The sequence below is a fragment of the Wyeomyia smithii genome, chromosome 2 (genome assembly GCF_029784165.1).
Source record: "Wyeomyia smithii strain HCP4-BCI-WySm-NY-G18 chromosome 2, ASM2978416v1, whole genome shotgun sequence".
NCBI classification, from domain to species: domain Eukaryota; kingdom Metazoa; phylum Arthropoda; class Insecta; order Diptera; family Culicidae; genus Wyeomyia; species Wyeomyia smithii.
The window spans coordinates 26,195,974-26,213,128 of NC_073695.1; the positions used below are offsets into that span (position 1 = coordinate 26,195,974).

Below are 17,155 nucleotides of genomic sequence, written 5' to 3' on the forward strand. Positions count from 1 at the left end.
ATGGAACACACAAAGGCGTGTTGACCTTGCGCGCGGATTTAATTCATTGTGAGTGTGTTTACAATTCATCTCCCACTGGCCGGCAGTGCTTTTATGAAAAAAAAAACTTATCTGCATCTATTTCTATTTGAAACTGATTTATACTTTTTTTTAATATATTACATAATATAAAGATGCAAATATTTTTAGCCCTGGAGATAAAAGGTGACAGCTCATGTGTTCATCCAACGACCCATTTCAAGAATGCCTGGCAATACACGTACATTCCGAGATCGCCTCCATAAACACTAAGCCCCGCATGGATACGTTGTTATATCTATTGGACATAACATTGCACACTGGGCCAGAAATGGAATCTAGCGGAACGAAATTAATAGCGCTCTTAGGGTTTGACCAATCAGTTTCCAATCTTCTACCAAGTTTCTTGGTATAGTTAAGGTTTCATTTTGCATGTTTGAATTAGTTCGGAATTTAGCCGCAAAGGTGGCGTTGCGATGCTAACTTCTTTCCCTTACACGCTAGAGCTTTGCGGTATTCGACAAAGTTGTAGATCTCTGAATTCCATGAATTTTTACACACTATACAAAATTTCTACCTCTTCAAGTTTCAGAGATCTACGAGTTTTTAACGATTTTGTCTGAGTTTCACGTTTTTTTTGTGATAGTTTTATGAGTTCACTCTGAATAATTTCTTAAAATTTTTTTCTCGATAGAAATCGAATAATTACGTCGGTTTCTTCCGAGTACAGAAGTTTTTGAAGTACTTAACTGAAAATATTACACAAAATTCGAAAAAAATACATAATTTTATGAAGTAGATGTCTCAGCGGGTAGCTAGTATTAGCAAGCCATGATTTTTTCTATAAATTGTCCATCAAAAAATCTTCATTTTCTGAAATTTTGAAAGAAGTGTTTTTTGGTGTTTTTGTGATATATCAGTTTGAATATAACCATAGGTTTCATATAAAAATACAATTTCTATGTATTTATTGCATGGAATACACGGCCCAGTACTTTGATACTTCATCCAACCTATATGCAGTCTTCAGCAAAGTTTCTCAGTGTGATAAGAACTTCAAATTGACGCTCAGTTTAGTTCGCGATTTGGCCGCAGAGATGGCGCATCGACACCAACTTTTTATTCTTACATGCTAGATCAGATCTACAACTTTTGGAATACCGCAAAGCTCTAGCGCGTAAGAGAAAGAAGTTAACATCGCCATGCCACCTTTGCGGCTAAATTCCGAACTAATTCCAACATGCAAAATGAAACCCTAACTATACCAAGAAACTTGGTAGAAGATCGGAAACCGATTGGTCAAACCCTGAGAGCGCTATTAATTTCGTTCCGCTAGATTCCATTTCTGGCCCAGTGTGCATTGTATTCACACTTCCAGACTAATTTACATTAGTGGCTCGTATTTAATATTAATTGATGTTTTCAATACAGTTTAGAACGATCTTACCAACTTCTCCTTAAAGAAAGTCCTCGCTGTTAGTGTACAGATTCGAATCTGCCCAACTTTTCCATGGCAGCTAATTCGTTTACCCGCCACCAAACGGCGGTGGCGCTGCGAGCATATCAAATTTCACTTCCTGGTCGATGAGTTTTGTGGCTGGTTCAAGTGAACCTCAAAAAAAAAAAACAAACACATTTAAAATATAACGATACTTATTCTGTCCAGAGCGGTCCGTTGATGCTCTTCTCCACGTTACTATATATCAGGGGATCCGGAACTTTGTGGTTTCACCAATTGATTCATTATTATTCCGCGAGAAACAGCCTTAATCACTATAATTTTATGTTGAGGCAGAACGCGCACAACACCTAGTTTGCCTTGTTGCCAGTCCCGAATCATATTGTGACAATTTGTAATGTTTGACAAAAAAAATTTTTTTTACATTGTATATATTTTTCTGGAACCGTATTTTAATTACCTAACTTTACCGAGGATGCTATTTTAATCAATAAAACTGTTTTTCTGAGATAAAATATTTCATTCATCAGTAACATTTTTGGCTTAGTCCTTTTGAAACAGCAGTCGTGACTCAACAGAAACAACTGATTTCATAAAGGACCACTTTTTGCCGATACCGGCACCACTGAGTGCTTGGTTTATAAAAAAGTGACAGCTGTCCAACCTGACTGATATCTCAGATTTCGGATATTTTGTGCCGAAGTTTCAGTTTGAGGAACCGAGATTTACGAAAAAATGTAACAGCTGTTATGATTTTTTTAACCGAGCACTCAGTGGTGCCGTTCTCAGCAATAAATTACGGAGACCCGGCAATAAATTTAAAGTGTGTACTGTGCAAAGTTTCAGAAGTAGCGTTGACTGCCTCATGTAATAAATAATTTGTTATTGGATAATTCAAATACCGGGGGTTCTATTATAATTGATGATTATTATCACAATTTTCTTGTTGGGTCGTAGAAATTTGAGAAAAATATCAAGGTCAAACACTGTTTTAAGTTTTCCAAATGATTAGTTTATTTCCCTAACGCAGACATCAAAAACGTAGATCAAATGATTATAAGCATACAGTCATTGACTTGTAATCCCAGCCTTTCGCAGCGCGATTTTTTATTTTATTAATTGGCGTCTGTCTGCATACACGAACAGTTGTGTGCAGAATTCATAACAAACTATGTTTGTTGCCTTTGCACTGAAAAGTTACCTAGAGATGCTCTCATAGCAGGAAATCAGAAGTCACTTCAACACCACAACCCCATACATTTGTTTACGGCCATTGCACACTGTTTCCAAAACTGCACAAACGTGATGAAAATAATTCCGACCCAGGAATTTTTTTTAGAGTTGTTGTGTCTTCAGTAAATTTGTTCCATTGATTATTCTCTATTTTAGGGAGGTGCCTTAGGAAAGGTTGATTTGATGGACAAAGTTTATTTTTGTTTGCAAAACATAGAAGAATAAAATTGGTTCCTCACTTTGAGATGGAATGATCACAAAATTGCAACTTCTATTAAATGTAGAATAATGAATGGGACAAATTTGGTCGGTGTCCCAGCACAACTCCTAAAATAATTTTTTGGGTCATGAAAATTTTGATCACGTTTTCTGCTTTGGACACAGTGTACGTTGATAAAAAAATTTTGTATGCGCATATTTTAGCAGTTGGCGCTATGAAGTTATGGTACGAAAGTAACTTTACTTTGTGCCGTATCTAGTAAATATATGTGAAAAAGTAGCTACACGGTGCGAATGTTGGATGACGTTGAGCTGATGTCCAATTAATCATAAAGTCTAACTAGAGATAAATATAGATGGCTCAAATGACGTGAAAAATTTTTGCACCTGACACCTGAAAAACTTAAAATGGCTGGGTCCAAATTTGATTAAAAATGCCTTGAATACCATAATTATAGTGCGTTAACTGGGACCAGGAACCAACAACTAAGAAGGAAGAGGTTGAGGTGCGTTAAGTCGTCAGTTCTGATTAAAAGGTACAATGTTAACTGTCAAACCACGCGAAATATCTTCGCCCGAGGATGCTATAGGTTTTACAGATCCAACAAATATCCGAATCGACGCTCAAAACAGAATTCGGTGGCCATGAATCGTACTAACAAGTTTTAACGAAATTCAAAGAATGTATTTTGATAGATGACAAATCCTACGTAAAAATAAATTGCAACAAACTTTCCGATCAAGAATTTCTAATTGCAACTGGGCGTGACGATATACCAGGCAAGTATAGGTTCGTGTTTGATGAAAAATTCTCAAAGAAAATATATAAAAGTAACGCGCCACTCATCTCGAGAAACATTTTTCATGTCCAAAATGATTCAAAAACAATCTGGATCGCTTGAATTGAGTCACACAAAGTCGCATCAATCTTATAGTAACTTGAATTATCTTCCCCAAAAAACTTTCCTAAAATGAGCCAACATGAACGAGTCTTGAAGTCATCTGTACCAATAACAGAAAATAGAGTTTAAACTTATCTTAATAAATGACACGGAGTTGGTCACCAGTGGCACGTTCTTTAGTTAGAGCGACCCTTTCAAAAACTGTGAATAATAAATGTTCCACTTCCTAAAAATGAAATATGCTGTATAATTTACAATTCTGTCAACCTACCGGAAACTTCAGCCACATTGCAAAACTTTTGTCTGCAGACGGGTTGGAGAAAATCAATTCATCACCCACTCGGAAACATTCCCGCCGCCACCAGACCCAAAAATTCCAGAGTATCAGAAAGTATATTAAAACAATTAAATTTTCACAGAAGAACCACAGGCGGAAGGTACCGGAGCCAATCTTCTACCACAACTGTCGTGAATAGGTTAACGCAAACGTTTAGATTTTTAGAATTCAATTATTCAATTTATTTATTAGGCAATGGGTTGAATTTGAGCAATATTACTAATGGAAAAGTCTGCTTAAACTGCATCCAGCCACAACTAATCTGCATTTGTCGCAGCCGGGAATGGGGGACACATTTCTTCCATAATCGACTTTGAGGCTTTTGGTGTGATGTAATCCCTAATCCTCTTACAAACACTTAAATTATTGCCATTCGTAGCCGGCAGCGGGCAACTCAAAGCATTTCCAGATGAGAATTATTCCCCCTCCTGAAAGCCAAACTAATTCATCGTCTAACTGTTCCCAGCTTTTCACCGGTGAAAAACAACTAAACTGTAGAATCGTTCCAACTTGCCCACACAGAAATACACAAATACGCCCACACACACCGACATAGACACAATCTGTGTCGAGGGGCTTCTTTGCTGGAGATAAAATATTTTAAGAGCTTTGGACTGTCGTCTTCCGATGGGCAAACTGCACAAGCACTAGCACAAGCCAAGAAGAAACACAACCTGAATCTGAATCAGTGGAAAATGTGAACTTTTTCCTGCTCTTGGAGAACTGGTCTACCGCGACCCGGATGGATGGATGTGAGGACCGAGGACCGGGTAGGAAGTAAATTGATCCGGCAACTGTTGCTGCACTACGGCAAAAAGAAGATTATGCTCCATCGATGAAACTACTTGCACACAAAATCCGCAGACTGTTTGGGGAATAAATACCGAAGTTCTTTGTTCGCTCGTCGCAAGCGGCAGAAGTATTTTAGGAAACTTTCTTTTCGAGTTCGATTGTGCAAAAATATGTTGAAAGAAAATTCCACTTGAAATTAAATCGCCAAGCTGACCGGGCGGAGCTTTGGAATTCTCTGTTGCAAAAATGAAGAAAGAAAACTATCTGTAGTTTACCTACTTCCAGTGAAGAGTGTGTCTGGGTGTGTATACTCGTTTACTTACTGGCGCAGTTGGTGGAAACTACCGGCACACCGGGATCACATCATTGGAAGTGGAGATCAAAAAATAACTTATCGCATTTTGAGCTGCACTAAAGGAATAGTAGTGGGTGTTTGTTGCTACCATCTACCAAGGGCCCCAGTAGTGCTCATGTCTGTAGGATTTTGCACCAGAGAATGTTGAGAAATTTTACGCAAAAGTATGCCGTTCAGAGTACATGAAGAAATCTTTCAAAAAATTGTTTTCTGTTGCAACTCACAAATCAATGAAGGTAGAATAAAGAATCGATTCTATTATGCGTGCCATTTGAGTTACAATTTGTTTAAAAGATTAAGTTAGAAAATGGTTTTACTGCGGACTTGAGAAACGTTTAAACTTTTCCTTAGCTTTCATATGGAAGAAATACAATGTTGATTAAAAAAATCACGCGAATACTGTATAACGAAAATTCCATTGTTAAAAGAATTCTTAGGGTTGTAATGAACTGTACGATTTTCCGGTAGTTGTGCAAAAAAGCTCATCGAAACCGAACCAATAAGCCAGCCGTGTCGAACTAGTTCCAAATATCAATGCCACGCTCAACGGAAATTTAGGCAAATCAAATTGAGAAATCAAATGAACAGTATCCCCCAGAGGTGGACCCCAAAATAAGGACCACCCGGTCCCTCGGGGATCACTTGCTGTCTGTCTACAAAACAACTCCCGCCAGACCCCTTTCCCCCAATATCTCGGCCCACTCCATTTCAATCTCGTTCGCTGAGCAAACACTCCGAAAATTTACATAACCGAAAATTTCTGTTTGCATCGAATTCCCCACTCACTTCGACCAGAACTTGGAACAGCACTTAGACATTCGATGTTGTACGCCGCCTATAGATGGCAGAAAGAAGAAAAAAAGGCCTAAACATAGCACTGAATGGCAGTTCAATTTCCATCCATGCCGGAATAAATCTCGCAGAGAATAGAAGAAAGCAAACTTGAAATCAGACCAACCGGAAGGCTGGCAACAGAGAGAGAGAGAGAGGAGTGTGCTAAGCGTGCCGTATTTTTGATTACCATCGGGATTAGCTCTCGGAGCACTGAAGACGATGGCACTGCACCCACTCAGCCCAACAGGATAACGCCGCAAACGGGAAGGAGCAGCAGCAGCAACAGCATCTTTCTCAATGTCACTCAGCTTATCGCACTGTACCGAAACGGTTCTGGTGCCAAATAGCTATTTGCATATGCAGATGAACCATGGCAGCATCCGCCACAACACTTGGCTATATGGCCTATCCGGGAAGTGCTGAAGGCAGTATTTTTCACGCTTTTTCGAAATGTTCCTCGTCCAATGATGGTACTAGGTTTTAGTGTGACAATGTGCGTCTCTGTTGTTCGGGTATTAGCTACACGCTGCTTCGTTCGAGTTTATTAGCCACCGACAAACGAGAGCAACACCACGGGTGGGGTGGAAAGGGAAGAAAAAAGTACCTATTGGACATCTGGCACCGATCGGGATATGAGACAAGCAGTCAGCACAAGCACTGGAGACGGTGAAAGTTACCATGGTGCACTCTCGTTACTATGGGGGTTTTCACGTTAATTCACCCAGCCGGTGACAGTATTCAATTCGATTTCAGTGCAGCTTTGTGTCTTGCGGAAAACATTCTAGATACCTTGTTAAAAACGATCACAAAATTTTTCCACACAATAAGTTTATGCTCTTTGAAACGTGAGTCGTTAAAATATGAAAAACTTTTGTAATTCAGAAAAATAGGTATGATGTTTTTTTTTTTTTCAAAAACCTATTTTCGAAAAATTAATAATCTTTTTTCTATGAAACAGGAAAATGACCTTTTGACGCAACCATTTCCGTGACAAACAGAGGAATGTTGGACATATCAAATTGCAATAAAAAAAAACCAAAACCACTTTTCAAGCCTTCGATCCACATCAAATACAACGCAAATTTACCAAGATAAAAGTATCCCCAGTCATTGAAAAAAAGGCAGGTTTTGGTAAGGCTGTGCAAAAATTCGGGAAATCTCAAGTTTCTCAAAATTAAAGAAATATATTGGAATTCAGCACACATTTTTTGATGAAATATTACCAACTTATGATTTCACAACCAAATTTTCTGCTGCAATAAATTTTTATTTAGGTCCGGAATTGCTTGAAAGTTTCATTATTTCCAGCATTTCGTGGTACATTTTTCAATTAAGTAAATTCTAATTAGCTATAAACCTTCTTTTTAAATAAGAATCAGTGGCCACTTTTGGATTGAAGGAAATGTAGGCTTATAGACTTACTGATAACATAGTCTACTCACATGTTCTAAATACGTTATACTATGATCCGAAATTTCGAAAAATGAAACAATTCGAGACATTCTCAGAAATGAGGGCATTCAAAAAAGCAACTATCAAACGACTTGAAACGAATAGTCCAAGTAAAAGTCATTTTTTCTCATCAACTGGAATAAATCAAATTTTTTCAGCAAGTGGAAGATACCGGAATTGGTTTTTCAAAAACAAACAATGAATTGCAGCTTAAATTAGTTTGAGGAAAACTAAAACCTTTTCAAAAAACCAGAAATTCAAATTCGCAAAAAAATTACTTTTGTATCAGTTATTAGTTATTAATTATTAGTTATTAGTCATTAGCCATTGGTCATTAGTTATTAGTTATTAGTTATTAGTTATTAGTTATTAGTTATTAGTTATTAGTTATTAGTTATTAGTTATTAGTTATTAGTTATTAGTTATTAGTTATTAGTTATTAGTTATTAGTTATTAGTTATTAGTTATTAGTTATTAGTTATTAGCTATTAGTTATTATTTATTAGTTATTAGTTATTAGTTATTAGTTATTAGTTATTAGTTATTAGTTATTAGTTATTAATTATTAGTAATTAGTTATTAGTTATTAGTTATTAGTTATCAGTTATTAGTTATTAGTTATTAGTTATTAGTTATTAGTTATTAGTTATTAGTTATTAGTTATTAGTTATTAGTTATTAGTTATTAGTTATTAGTTATTAGTTATTAGTTATTAGTTATTAGTTATTAGTTATTAGTTATTAGTTATTAGTTATTAGTTATTAGTTATTAGTTATTAGTTATTAGTTATTAGTTATTAGTTATTAGATATTAAATATTAGTTATTAGTTATTAGTTATTAGTTATTAGTTATTAGTTATTAGTTATTAGTTATTAGTTATTAGTTATTAGTTATTAGCTGTTAGTTATGAGTTATTAGTTATTAGTTATTAGTTATTAGTTATTAGTTATAAGTTATTAGTTATTAGTTATTAGTTATTAGTTATTAGTTATTAGTTATTAGTTATTAGTTATTAGTTATTAGTTATTAGTTATTAGTTATTAGTTATTAGTTATTAGTTATTAGTTATTAGTTTAAGTTATTAGTTATTAGTTATTAGTTATCAGTTATAAGTTATTAGTTATTAGTTATTAGTTATTAGTTATTAGTTATTAGTTATTAGTTATTAGTTATTAGTTATTAGTTATTAGTTATTAGTTATTAGTTATTAGTTATTAGTTATTAGTTATTAGTTATTAGTTATTAGTTATTAGTTATTAGTTATTAGTTATTAGTTATTAGTTATTAGTTATTAGTTATTAGTTATTAGTTATTAGTTATTAGTTATTAGTTATTAGTTATTAGTTATTAGTTATTAGTTATTAGTTATTAGTTTAAGTTATTAGTTATTAGTTATTAGTTATTAGTTATTAGTTATAAGTTATTAGTTGTTAGTTATTAGTTATTAGTTATTAGTTATTAGTTATTAGTTATTAGTTATTAGTTATTAGTTATTAGTTATTAGTTATTAGTTATTAGTTATTAGTTATTAGTTATTAGTTATTAGTTATTAGTTATTAGTTATTAGTTATAAGTTATTAGTTATTAGTTATTAGTTATTAGTTATTAGTTATTAGTTATTAGTTATTAGTTATTAGCTGTTAGTTATGAGTTATTAGTTATTAGTTATTAGTTATTAGTTATAAGTTATTAGTTATTAGTTATTAGTTATTAGTTATTAGTTATTAGTTATTAGTTATTAGTTATTAATTATTAGTTATTAGTTATTAGTTATTAGTTATTAGTTATTAGTTATTAGTTATAAGTTATTAGTTATTAGTTATTTAGTATTAGTTATTAGTTATAAGTTATTAGTTATTAGTTACTAGTTATTAGTTATTAGTTTTTAGTTATTAGTTATTAGTTATTAGTTATTAGTTATTAGTTATTAGTTATTAGTTATTAGTTATTAGTTATTAGTTATTAGTTATTAGTTATTAGTTATTAGTTATAAGTTATTAGTTATTAGTTATTAGTTATTAGTTATTAGTTATTTGTTATTAGTTATTAGTTATTAGTTATAAGTTATTAGTTATTAGTTATTAGTTATTAGTTATTAGTTATTAGTTATTAGTTATTAGTTATTAGTTATTAGTTATTAGTTATTAGTTATTAGTTATTAGTTATTAGTTATTAGTTATTAGTTATTAGTTATTAGTTATTAGTTATTAGTTATTAGTTAGTAGTTATTAGTTATTAGTTATTAGTTATTAGTTATTAGTTATTATTTATTAGTTATTAGTTATTAGTTATTAGTTATTAGTTATTAGTTATTAGTTATTAGTTGTTAGTTATTGGTTATTAGTTATTAGTTATTAGTTATACCTTCTGCTGTAGAGAGAGCGCTGAGTTATTGTTTTTTTGGTGAATAAACACTCTTAATTTGACAGGGCAGAAACTCAGTGAACCTCTTGCAAACACGTAAAATAAGTGAAATAAATTGCTCGGCGAACAACTGAGAATTGCGTTTTAGTTCTCAACACTCTGGAGCCTGGGGTGCATCAAAAACAGTATAAAATCGAACATTCTGCAGAATACGCACCCATGGTGAGTTCTGAATCTTCCTATAACATCAATTTCAAAATCGGTTAGAATATGGCTTCAATGTGAACCTAAATGATTTGTTCTTTGGCCAACATTTTATTTAGTAATGAAGAAATTAACAAAAACTGCTCCCTCTTAAACTAAGAGAGAAAACAATTGCTTACCCCTCGCACGCGATGATTATGAGTGAAAATGAACTCTGCGACTGAGATACCCTATGAATAGATGAGAGTAGTTACCCACTCTCTCGTCTGACGTTTTGGTCACTGGAAGCTAAAAAAAATCAGAAATTTTTAATGTATTTTAAAAAATGTTTTCGATCAATTAGAAGATCACCTGAGAAAGACCAAGTCCAAAGGCCGAAACGTCGGACATAAAATATTGTAGCGTTATGATCAACCGCTAAGACTGAAATGCTGTATTTCTCTAACGAAAAATTAAACGTTACAGTCGTCTTTTTTCTAATGTTCCTTGTTCACATTGTCAGTCTTTAAACAAACAGTTTTTACAGAAGAAATCGTTGAAAAAAAATGAAATTTTCAGCGCTCAGTAAAGTTGAGTTTTCAGGGAAAACCATACCGTATGCAATAGGGATGTAACGGATATCCGCATCCGCATCCGCAAATGCGGAACATCCGCATGAACATCTGCATCTGCCCCACATTCGCATCAACATCTGCATCCGTAATCACATATCCGCATCCGCATCCGCATCTACAGATGTCGGAAAAATCACATCCGTAACAACCCTGGTATGCAATAACGTTTTTATTAAAAAAATTAACGTTAAAAGACTCGAAGTAATCTTAAGTTAATATAACTTTTTTGGTTATTATGAGCTTCATCATAACAGCCATTTCTTCTTCTTCTTGTTCTGAAGTAAAGCAGAAGTGGCTCGTGCTGTTCTATTTATTCGACGCAGACTTCGCAGCCAACTGTTAGTACACAATAGGGTGCCAACGAGATGTATGAGAAAAAAATCACCATCGATATCGTCTATCGATAGGGTTTAGAAGTTTCGTCTACTTGAAAAAATTCCCATGTGAAATTTCAGCTCAATCGGAATCGGGGAAGTAGGGCCTCAAAGCTCATAAAAAGTTCATGAAAATGTTGATATCGATTTTTCCTTGTTGCCAAATGTCTTACATATACGCAAGACTTCGAGATCTGGTGTTACCTTAAAAAAATCGAAAAAATCTACTTTGTGGAACCGTAAAACGGGGTATCATTGATCAGCGGGGTAACATTGATCAGTTTAACCCTTCTCATGAATAGTTGAAGTAAAACTGCTCCGTGATTACTTTTGCTAAAATTGAGTATAACATCTTAGTCTTCGAGGTTTGAACAATATTGTATTGGTTGAAATTTTTCATTGTTTTGATGACCAAACTTTAAAATTAATTCGATCGTTATATTTCTTACTCTCAGTAAGTGCCAGAAAAAGCACTTTATACTAGTCGAATATTGAACATTTCGTATTCATTGACATGTTTTCCTAATTCATTATTAAATTTTCTCAATCAACCAGAAAATTTTTTTTTGTCAAATTTATTACATTCAATGTTAATGAGTTTATATTTTTTAAGAAAGTCCAGTTTTATACTCTAGCCAAGACAACATCCTGCCCTACGCCAGGATGTTGTCTTGGCCAGAGCATAGAACGTAAGAGGTTAGAGCTGGCCTATTGATACTTCCGTTGTTGAAAAGGCCTTGCATATAAGATCAACATACGTTTTCTGAACACAAAAATTTTACAACGATTGTTGACTTACAAAATACTTCTAGCAACTTTCGCGACCACCGTTTACGTTTTTCATCATCGAAAGATTAAATTACATATGGCATAAAAATGCCTCGCAGTACATACCGCGGCTAAATGCAAGGACAGGACTATCCTTCGTAGTAAAAGCATTCAAGGAGAACGGGAAGCGTCTCTAAACATGTTATCAAAGCATTATCTAACATTTTTAGTTCAAAAAGGTTTCAAAACTATTCATAATTGAAACTGATCAAAGTTACCCCAAATAAGGAAAATTGAAACAACAACGAAAAATAAATGTTTTTATTGTTCAGGATTTTCGAAGGGCTTTGAAAACTAACTTCTCAAGTCCTAAGGATGCCAGTACTGGTTTTAAAAATACGACACCTGTAAATTCTGTTGTAAAATATATAAATACTCACGAAAAAGTGAAAAAAATGATCAATGTTATCACGTTTTACGGAATTTAAAATTTTTTTAGCTGGAAAAATCCCTCATCTAAAAAAATTACATGAGAAACTACATTTCAGTTTCTTGAACTAAACTTTTTTATGTATGAAAATTCAAACAATTTCTCACACATTATTTCCCAAAGTCTGAGAGGGTTTACCCAACTCAATAGAGATGAGTTCGCGTGAAATTCCTCTATAGTAAAAAGTAGGTAACATCGACGGCGGCTCACATGGTAGTGTTAGAATTGAGCACACTGGCCGGGAAGTACCTATCATCCACCTTTCCCAGGATAATGGTATGACAAAGCCGACTACTAATTGGGTCAACCGGCAGCCAAAGCTGCTGTTGTGTAGGACAAACTATAAGTAAGAAGAACATTGTCATTTCCTATGTAGGAGAAAGAAATAACAAGAGTTTTTTTTCTGTTTCCTAGTAGTCGGAAATGAAAAGGAAGTTTTATATTCTACCGATAATTATGTAAATTTAACTAGGGACGCTTGAACCGATTTAACTACAAACTTTCAACACTTCCCGATAGCTGGTAATGATGCAATAAAACTGCTTGTACTGTTTAATTGTGTGGTAAACCTTGTCACCAATCGTAAACGCAATACTAATCAAGCGTTTCTGTTTCGTTTACAGGTGCCATCTTCGAGCAGGGCACGGATGAGATCCAGTCAGCCTTCAAATTTGCCATGCTAAACCACAACTTAAACGTGACGGCACGCCGATTCGAGCTGCAGGCCTACGTTGACGTAATTAATACGGCGGATGCGTTCAAATTGTCACGGCTCAGTAAGTATCCTGTCAGGCGCATAGAATGAGGCGGGCGCGTTAAACAGGTGGGACGGGGCGTTCGCGTTGGTCCGTTTGCGATTGCAAACAACAAAGGAATCCGGGTTCGGAACGTCACTGCCGCAATTACACTTCGTCCATCCCGTATCACCAGGATGGACTTCCACTTCCGAAGGGTGCGTTTAATTGTCCGGTTCACTTCGTTCGCCGATAATTGCGCCGTCCCCGATCAATGTGTAATTTGTGATGGACACTTCCGGGTGCACACTCCGGCGACCGCTTACAAATGTTTGAAAACCACTTTTTGTTTGCGAAACTGCCAAGGCGAACGAAACTCGTTCAGTCGAATTCCTTCGAATGAATCCAGTAAAATAAGAAACATCAAAGCAAGTAATTTGCTGACTGTTAAGAGAAATTATCAATTAATTGGAATTACTCTACTCAGCATTGTTATTCGAAATTCAATATAGAAACGCAACTTTTATCAAGGTACTAAATAATCCTGAAAAAAAATCAAATATTTTCACGGCTAAATGAATTTAAGCTAACTTCTGAACAATTTCAAAAGTATTTTTTTTTTTAATTTTCGGCAATTGGCATTTGGCAGGGTTATTGAAAGTTATTGTTATTGAACCGATTGGACAATTTTTTTGATAACGTATAGCGATTTTAGACGAATTTAAGACTCTTTCATTGACTTCAAAACTGTTACAACTGTGACACTTCTCTATATGCACAATTATAACAACAAAGTAACTTTCAACGTGACAAAACTAAAACATATTTTTCCAAAGTATTTCATAATAATTTTTCACGATCTCTTAATAACTATGCGGTATCTATTTTTGATGATTTCTTCGGACCTTCGATCGAAAACTTTACGAGCTTTAGCAGCTTATTTGGTGATTTCTCATATTTTTTTGCTATTTTTCACAACTTTCAATGACTTCTTCCAACATCTTCTGACCGATTTTTCAAGAATTTTTATTAACGTCAAGTTTGTGTTATTTTGTGAAATTGTACAGTTTTTCAGAACATTTTCGGTCGTTTTTTTTTTAACTAACTAAAGGCAGACGGTGTGTGCAGCTGGGGAAGCAAAAAATTAGCGAAATGAAAATATAATACAGACTTGGAAAAATATACCGAATTCAGACGGGACGCATCTATATTTTTCCAAGTCTGTATCATGTTTTAAGTCGGCTTATTTTTCGCCTCCCTAGCTCCACATACTGTCTGCCTTTAAGGAATTTTTGGTCATTTCTCAAAGTCTTTGGGACGACTTTTATGATTTTTCATCAGAAATATTTTATAGACTGAGTTCGTTTTATTGATTTGGACTTTGGACAAAGTTTGGAATTTTTTGATGATATTTTGGTCTTTGAATATTCTTAAAGATTGATAAAAAGAATTCAAGAAGATAGAATTTACAACCAAAAGCTGGAGTATTTGCTCTATTGTATTGAGATAAAAAATGTGAACAGGCCAATAAGAAACATCCAAGGCATAAAGGATATCCAGACGATACGAATAATAGTTATAGTAAACGCGAAGATTCAACACTAAAGTACACCTTGTCTTTTACATCGGTTTCTAATACAATAATCAATTATATTTGCAACAATCAACATACTTGCCAAGTTAGCCCAGTAAAAGTATAATTTAAAACAAATTTTGTAAACTTGTTTGAAAGATTTTTTTGGAAAATTATTGAGTTTTATAGTTATTTCATACTTTTTCCTCTATTACACATTTTACTACACAAGTGCACTCCAAAAGCTCAAATTCCACCATTCCTGTGAATTTAGGTGTCCCTAGTCACTAACATTTTTTCAAAGACTTAAATGAGTTTCCTTGTGAAGATTGCGTTGAAGCGACGAACCCGGCGAGCAATTACCATGCGAACTCTCACGTAAGTTAATGCGTTTTGGTAATGGCTAGGAGCATCAAAATTCATGGGAACCGTTCATTTTTTGCGGTTTGAACATTTGGAGTACACTTCTTTTTCATTTTGTCGACCAGTGTTATTTATGTCAGAGGATTTGTTGATTTTATTTTGCTTTTCTTCACAATTTTTCTCAAATTTTTTTGATGTCTCTTGATGACTTTTTGGTGACTTTTTCACTCTCATTTTCAAACAACATTTTGCCACCTTTTTTCCAATTCTATGTTCGTTCTTCAAGGTTGTGACGCTTTCGTGATTTTGGAAATTTCAACACTTTTTGATTATTATTAAAACACTTGCCAATAAGATCTGTTCCTCGCAGAGTTTTGAGAAAAAAAAATATCTTTCTTAAAAATGTTTAAAATTATGAATAAAAGTTTGAGGACTTTCGGCAAAAAAAATATGTTTAAAAGTTTTAAACTAATTTTTTTCCAAATTGTTCTAACTCTGGTATCTGAGGAATGTGGCAGTTGAGGTAGTACGCAGCTCTGGCAGTACGAAGCCGACCGTTTTCATGCGGTGAAATCACTTTCGCTAGTATTTTGATAATTTTTTGCGCGATCACGGCGTAATCGCATAAATTGAAGTCGATATCGTTCCCCGGTGATAGTATCGTTCGGTTTCAACAGCTCAAAATAATCATAATAAATAAAACCGTCCTGGCCTCACCAAACACACAGCATAATCTTTGCAGCGTGTAGGGGACTGCTCCATTATTCATCTTACTAAACCGATATTCTCGAAGAATGCACGGATTGAACACCAAATTTTGACGAAATCATTGAATAAATAAACAAAATACGCTTCCGTGCTCTTATAAAATCGTTCAGCATTGTATATTTAATCAACTTAGCTAGATTTATCTTGAATTTTGTAAAACAAACCATTTTCCACAACGCTTCCATATCCATTTTAAAACTTGAATCACTGCTCAATTATTCATATCACGACCAGGGTGGGGAAATGTACTGGTACGCTACAGAATTCACACGACAGCAGCAAGATTTTTGTAGTTACCACTGTGGAATGAAACACTACGCGACAGTAGCCGCTACCGAAGTTTCATACGATCTGCTTTATCTCTTGCTTTTTGTCACGAATTCAATATGAACAACAATTCTCTCGCTCACTTCTCTTTATATTGTTGTTATTGTATAGACAATCTCTGGCTCGGGTGACTGTAGCTGTCTGTGCTATTTATTGCATTTATTACAAATTGAAGTAAAATGAATTTAATTAGCATCGATTTTTATTTGGGTCCGAAGACGTTAATTGAATTTGTAAGATTCATGCTTTATTGTCCAGCTTTTGCTTAAATATGCTAAATTTGGATGAGACTTTCGCTGCAGCAAACTAAGTATTTTCGAATGAAAAAGTTTAGAAGTTGGGATTCAAATCTTCTGGTATAAGATTAATGATATATTTCGGCAGTACATTTATAGAAATTATTTATTTTGGCATGATTGCCAATTATTGTCATTCACATAATGCGACAGTCGAGATATCGAAGCGGCCGGAGATCGGCACAAAAGAGAATCGTTAACCATCCGTGTTGGCTTCTAGTCACACGATTCTCTCAAATATGGAAGCGTACAGTTCAATGCTGCTGTCGCAGTTTGCAAGAGGGGCAACAGTACTTTTCGATACGGTGTCATGCAAAAATGTCAACTGTTCGACACACTGATCACGACGCACCCATATTTATCACACTGTTGATCATAAATGAATCACATTATCATGAATGAACGTAGCCTCAGCCCGTCGTAGTAGGTTACCTAGATATCCGCTGTAGTTGTTTACGTGCAAAATTGGTAACCTAGGTAACCACTGCAGTGCTGTCGATTTATGTCAATTATGTCGGAATAATTCAACATTTTCAGTATAATTTTTTCGTATCAACAGAAACTGATTTGGCAGCTTTTAACTTTCTTCAACGCAGTGAAAACAGATGAAAATACATACAGTTGAAATTTAGGAATTGTAGAAATTTACACATATATTTTTGCTTATTCAAGCTTGTT

At 34.3% G+C, this 17,155-nt stretch overlaps 1 protein-coding gene across 2 annotated transcripts in view; it reads left to right on the forward strand.

Annotated features, from left to right (window-relative positions):
- Positions 1–17,155, forward strand: part of LOC129721330 (glutamate receptor 1) — a 357,842-nt gene that overhangs the window by 177,364 nt on the left and 163,323 nt on the right. For both annotated transcript variants that reach the window (XM_055673775.1, XM_055673776.1), the window contains exon 2: positions 13,040–13,192. In XM_055673775.1, coding sequence (XP_055529750.1) covers positions 13,040–13,192 — 153 coding nt within the window. The remainder of the gene's footprint in view (positions 1–13,039; positions 13,193–17,155) is intronic.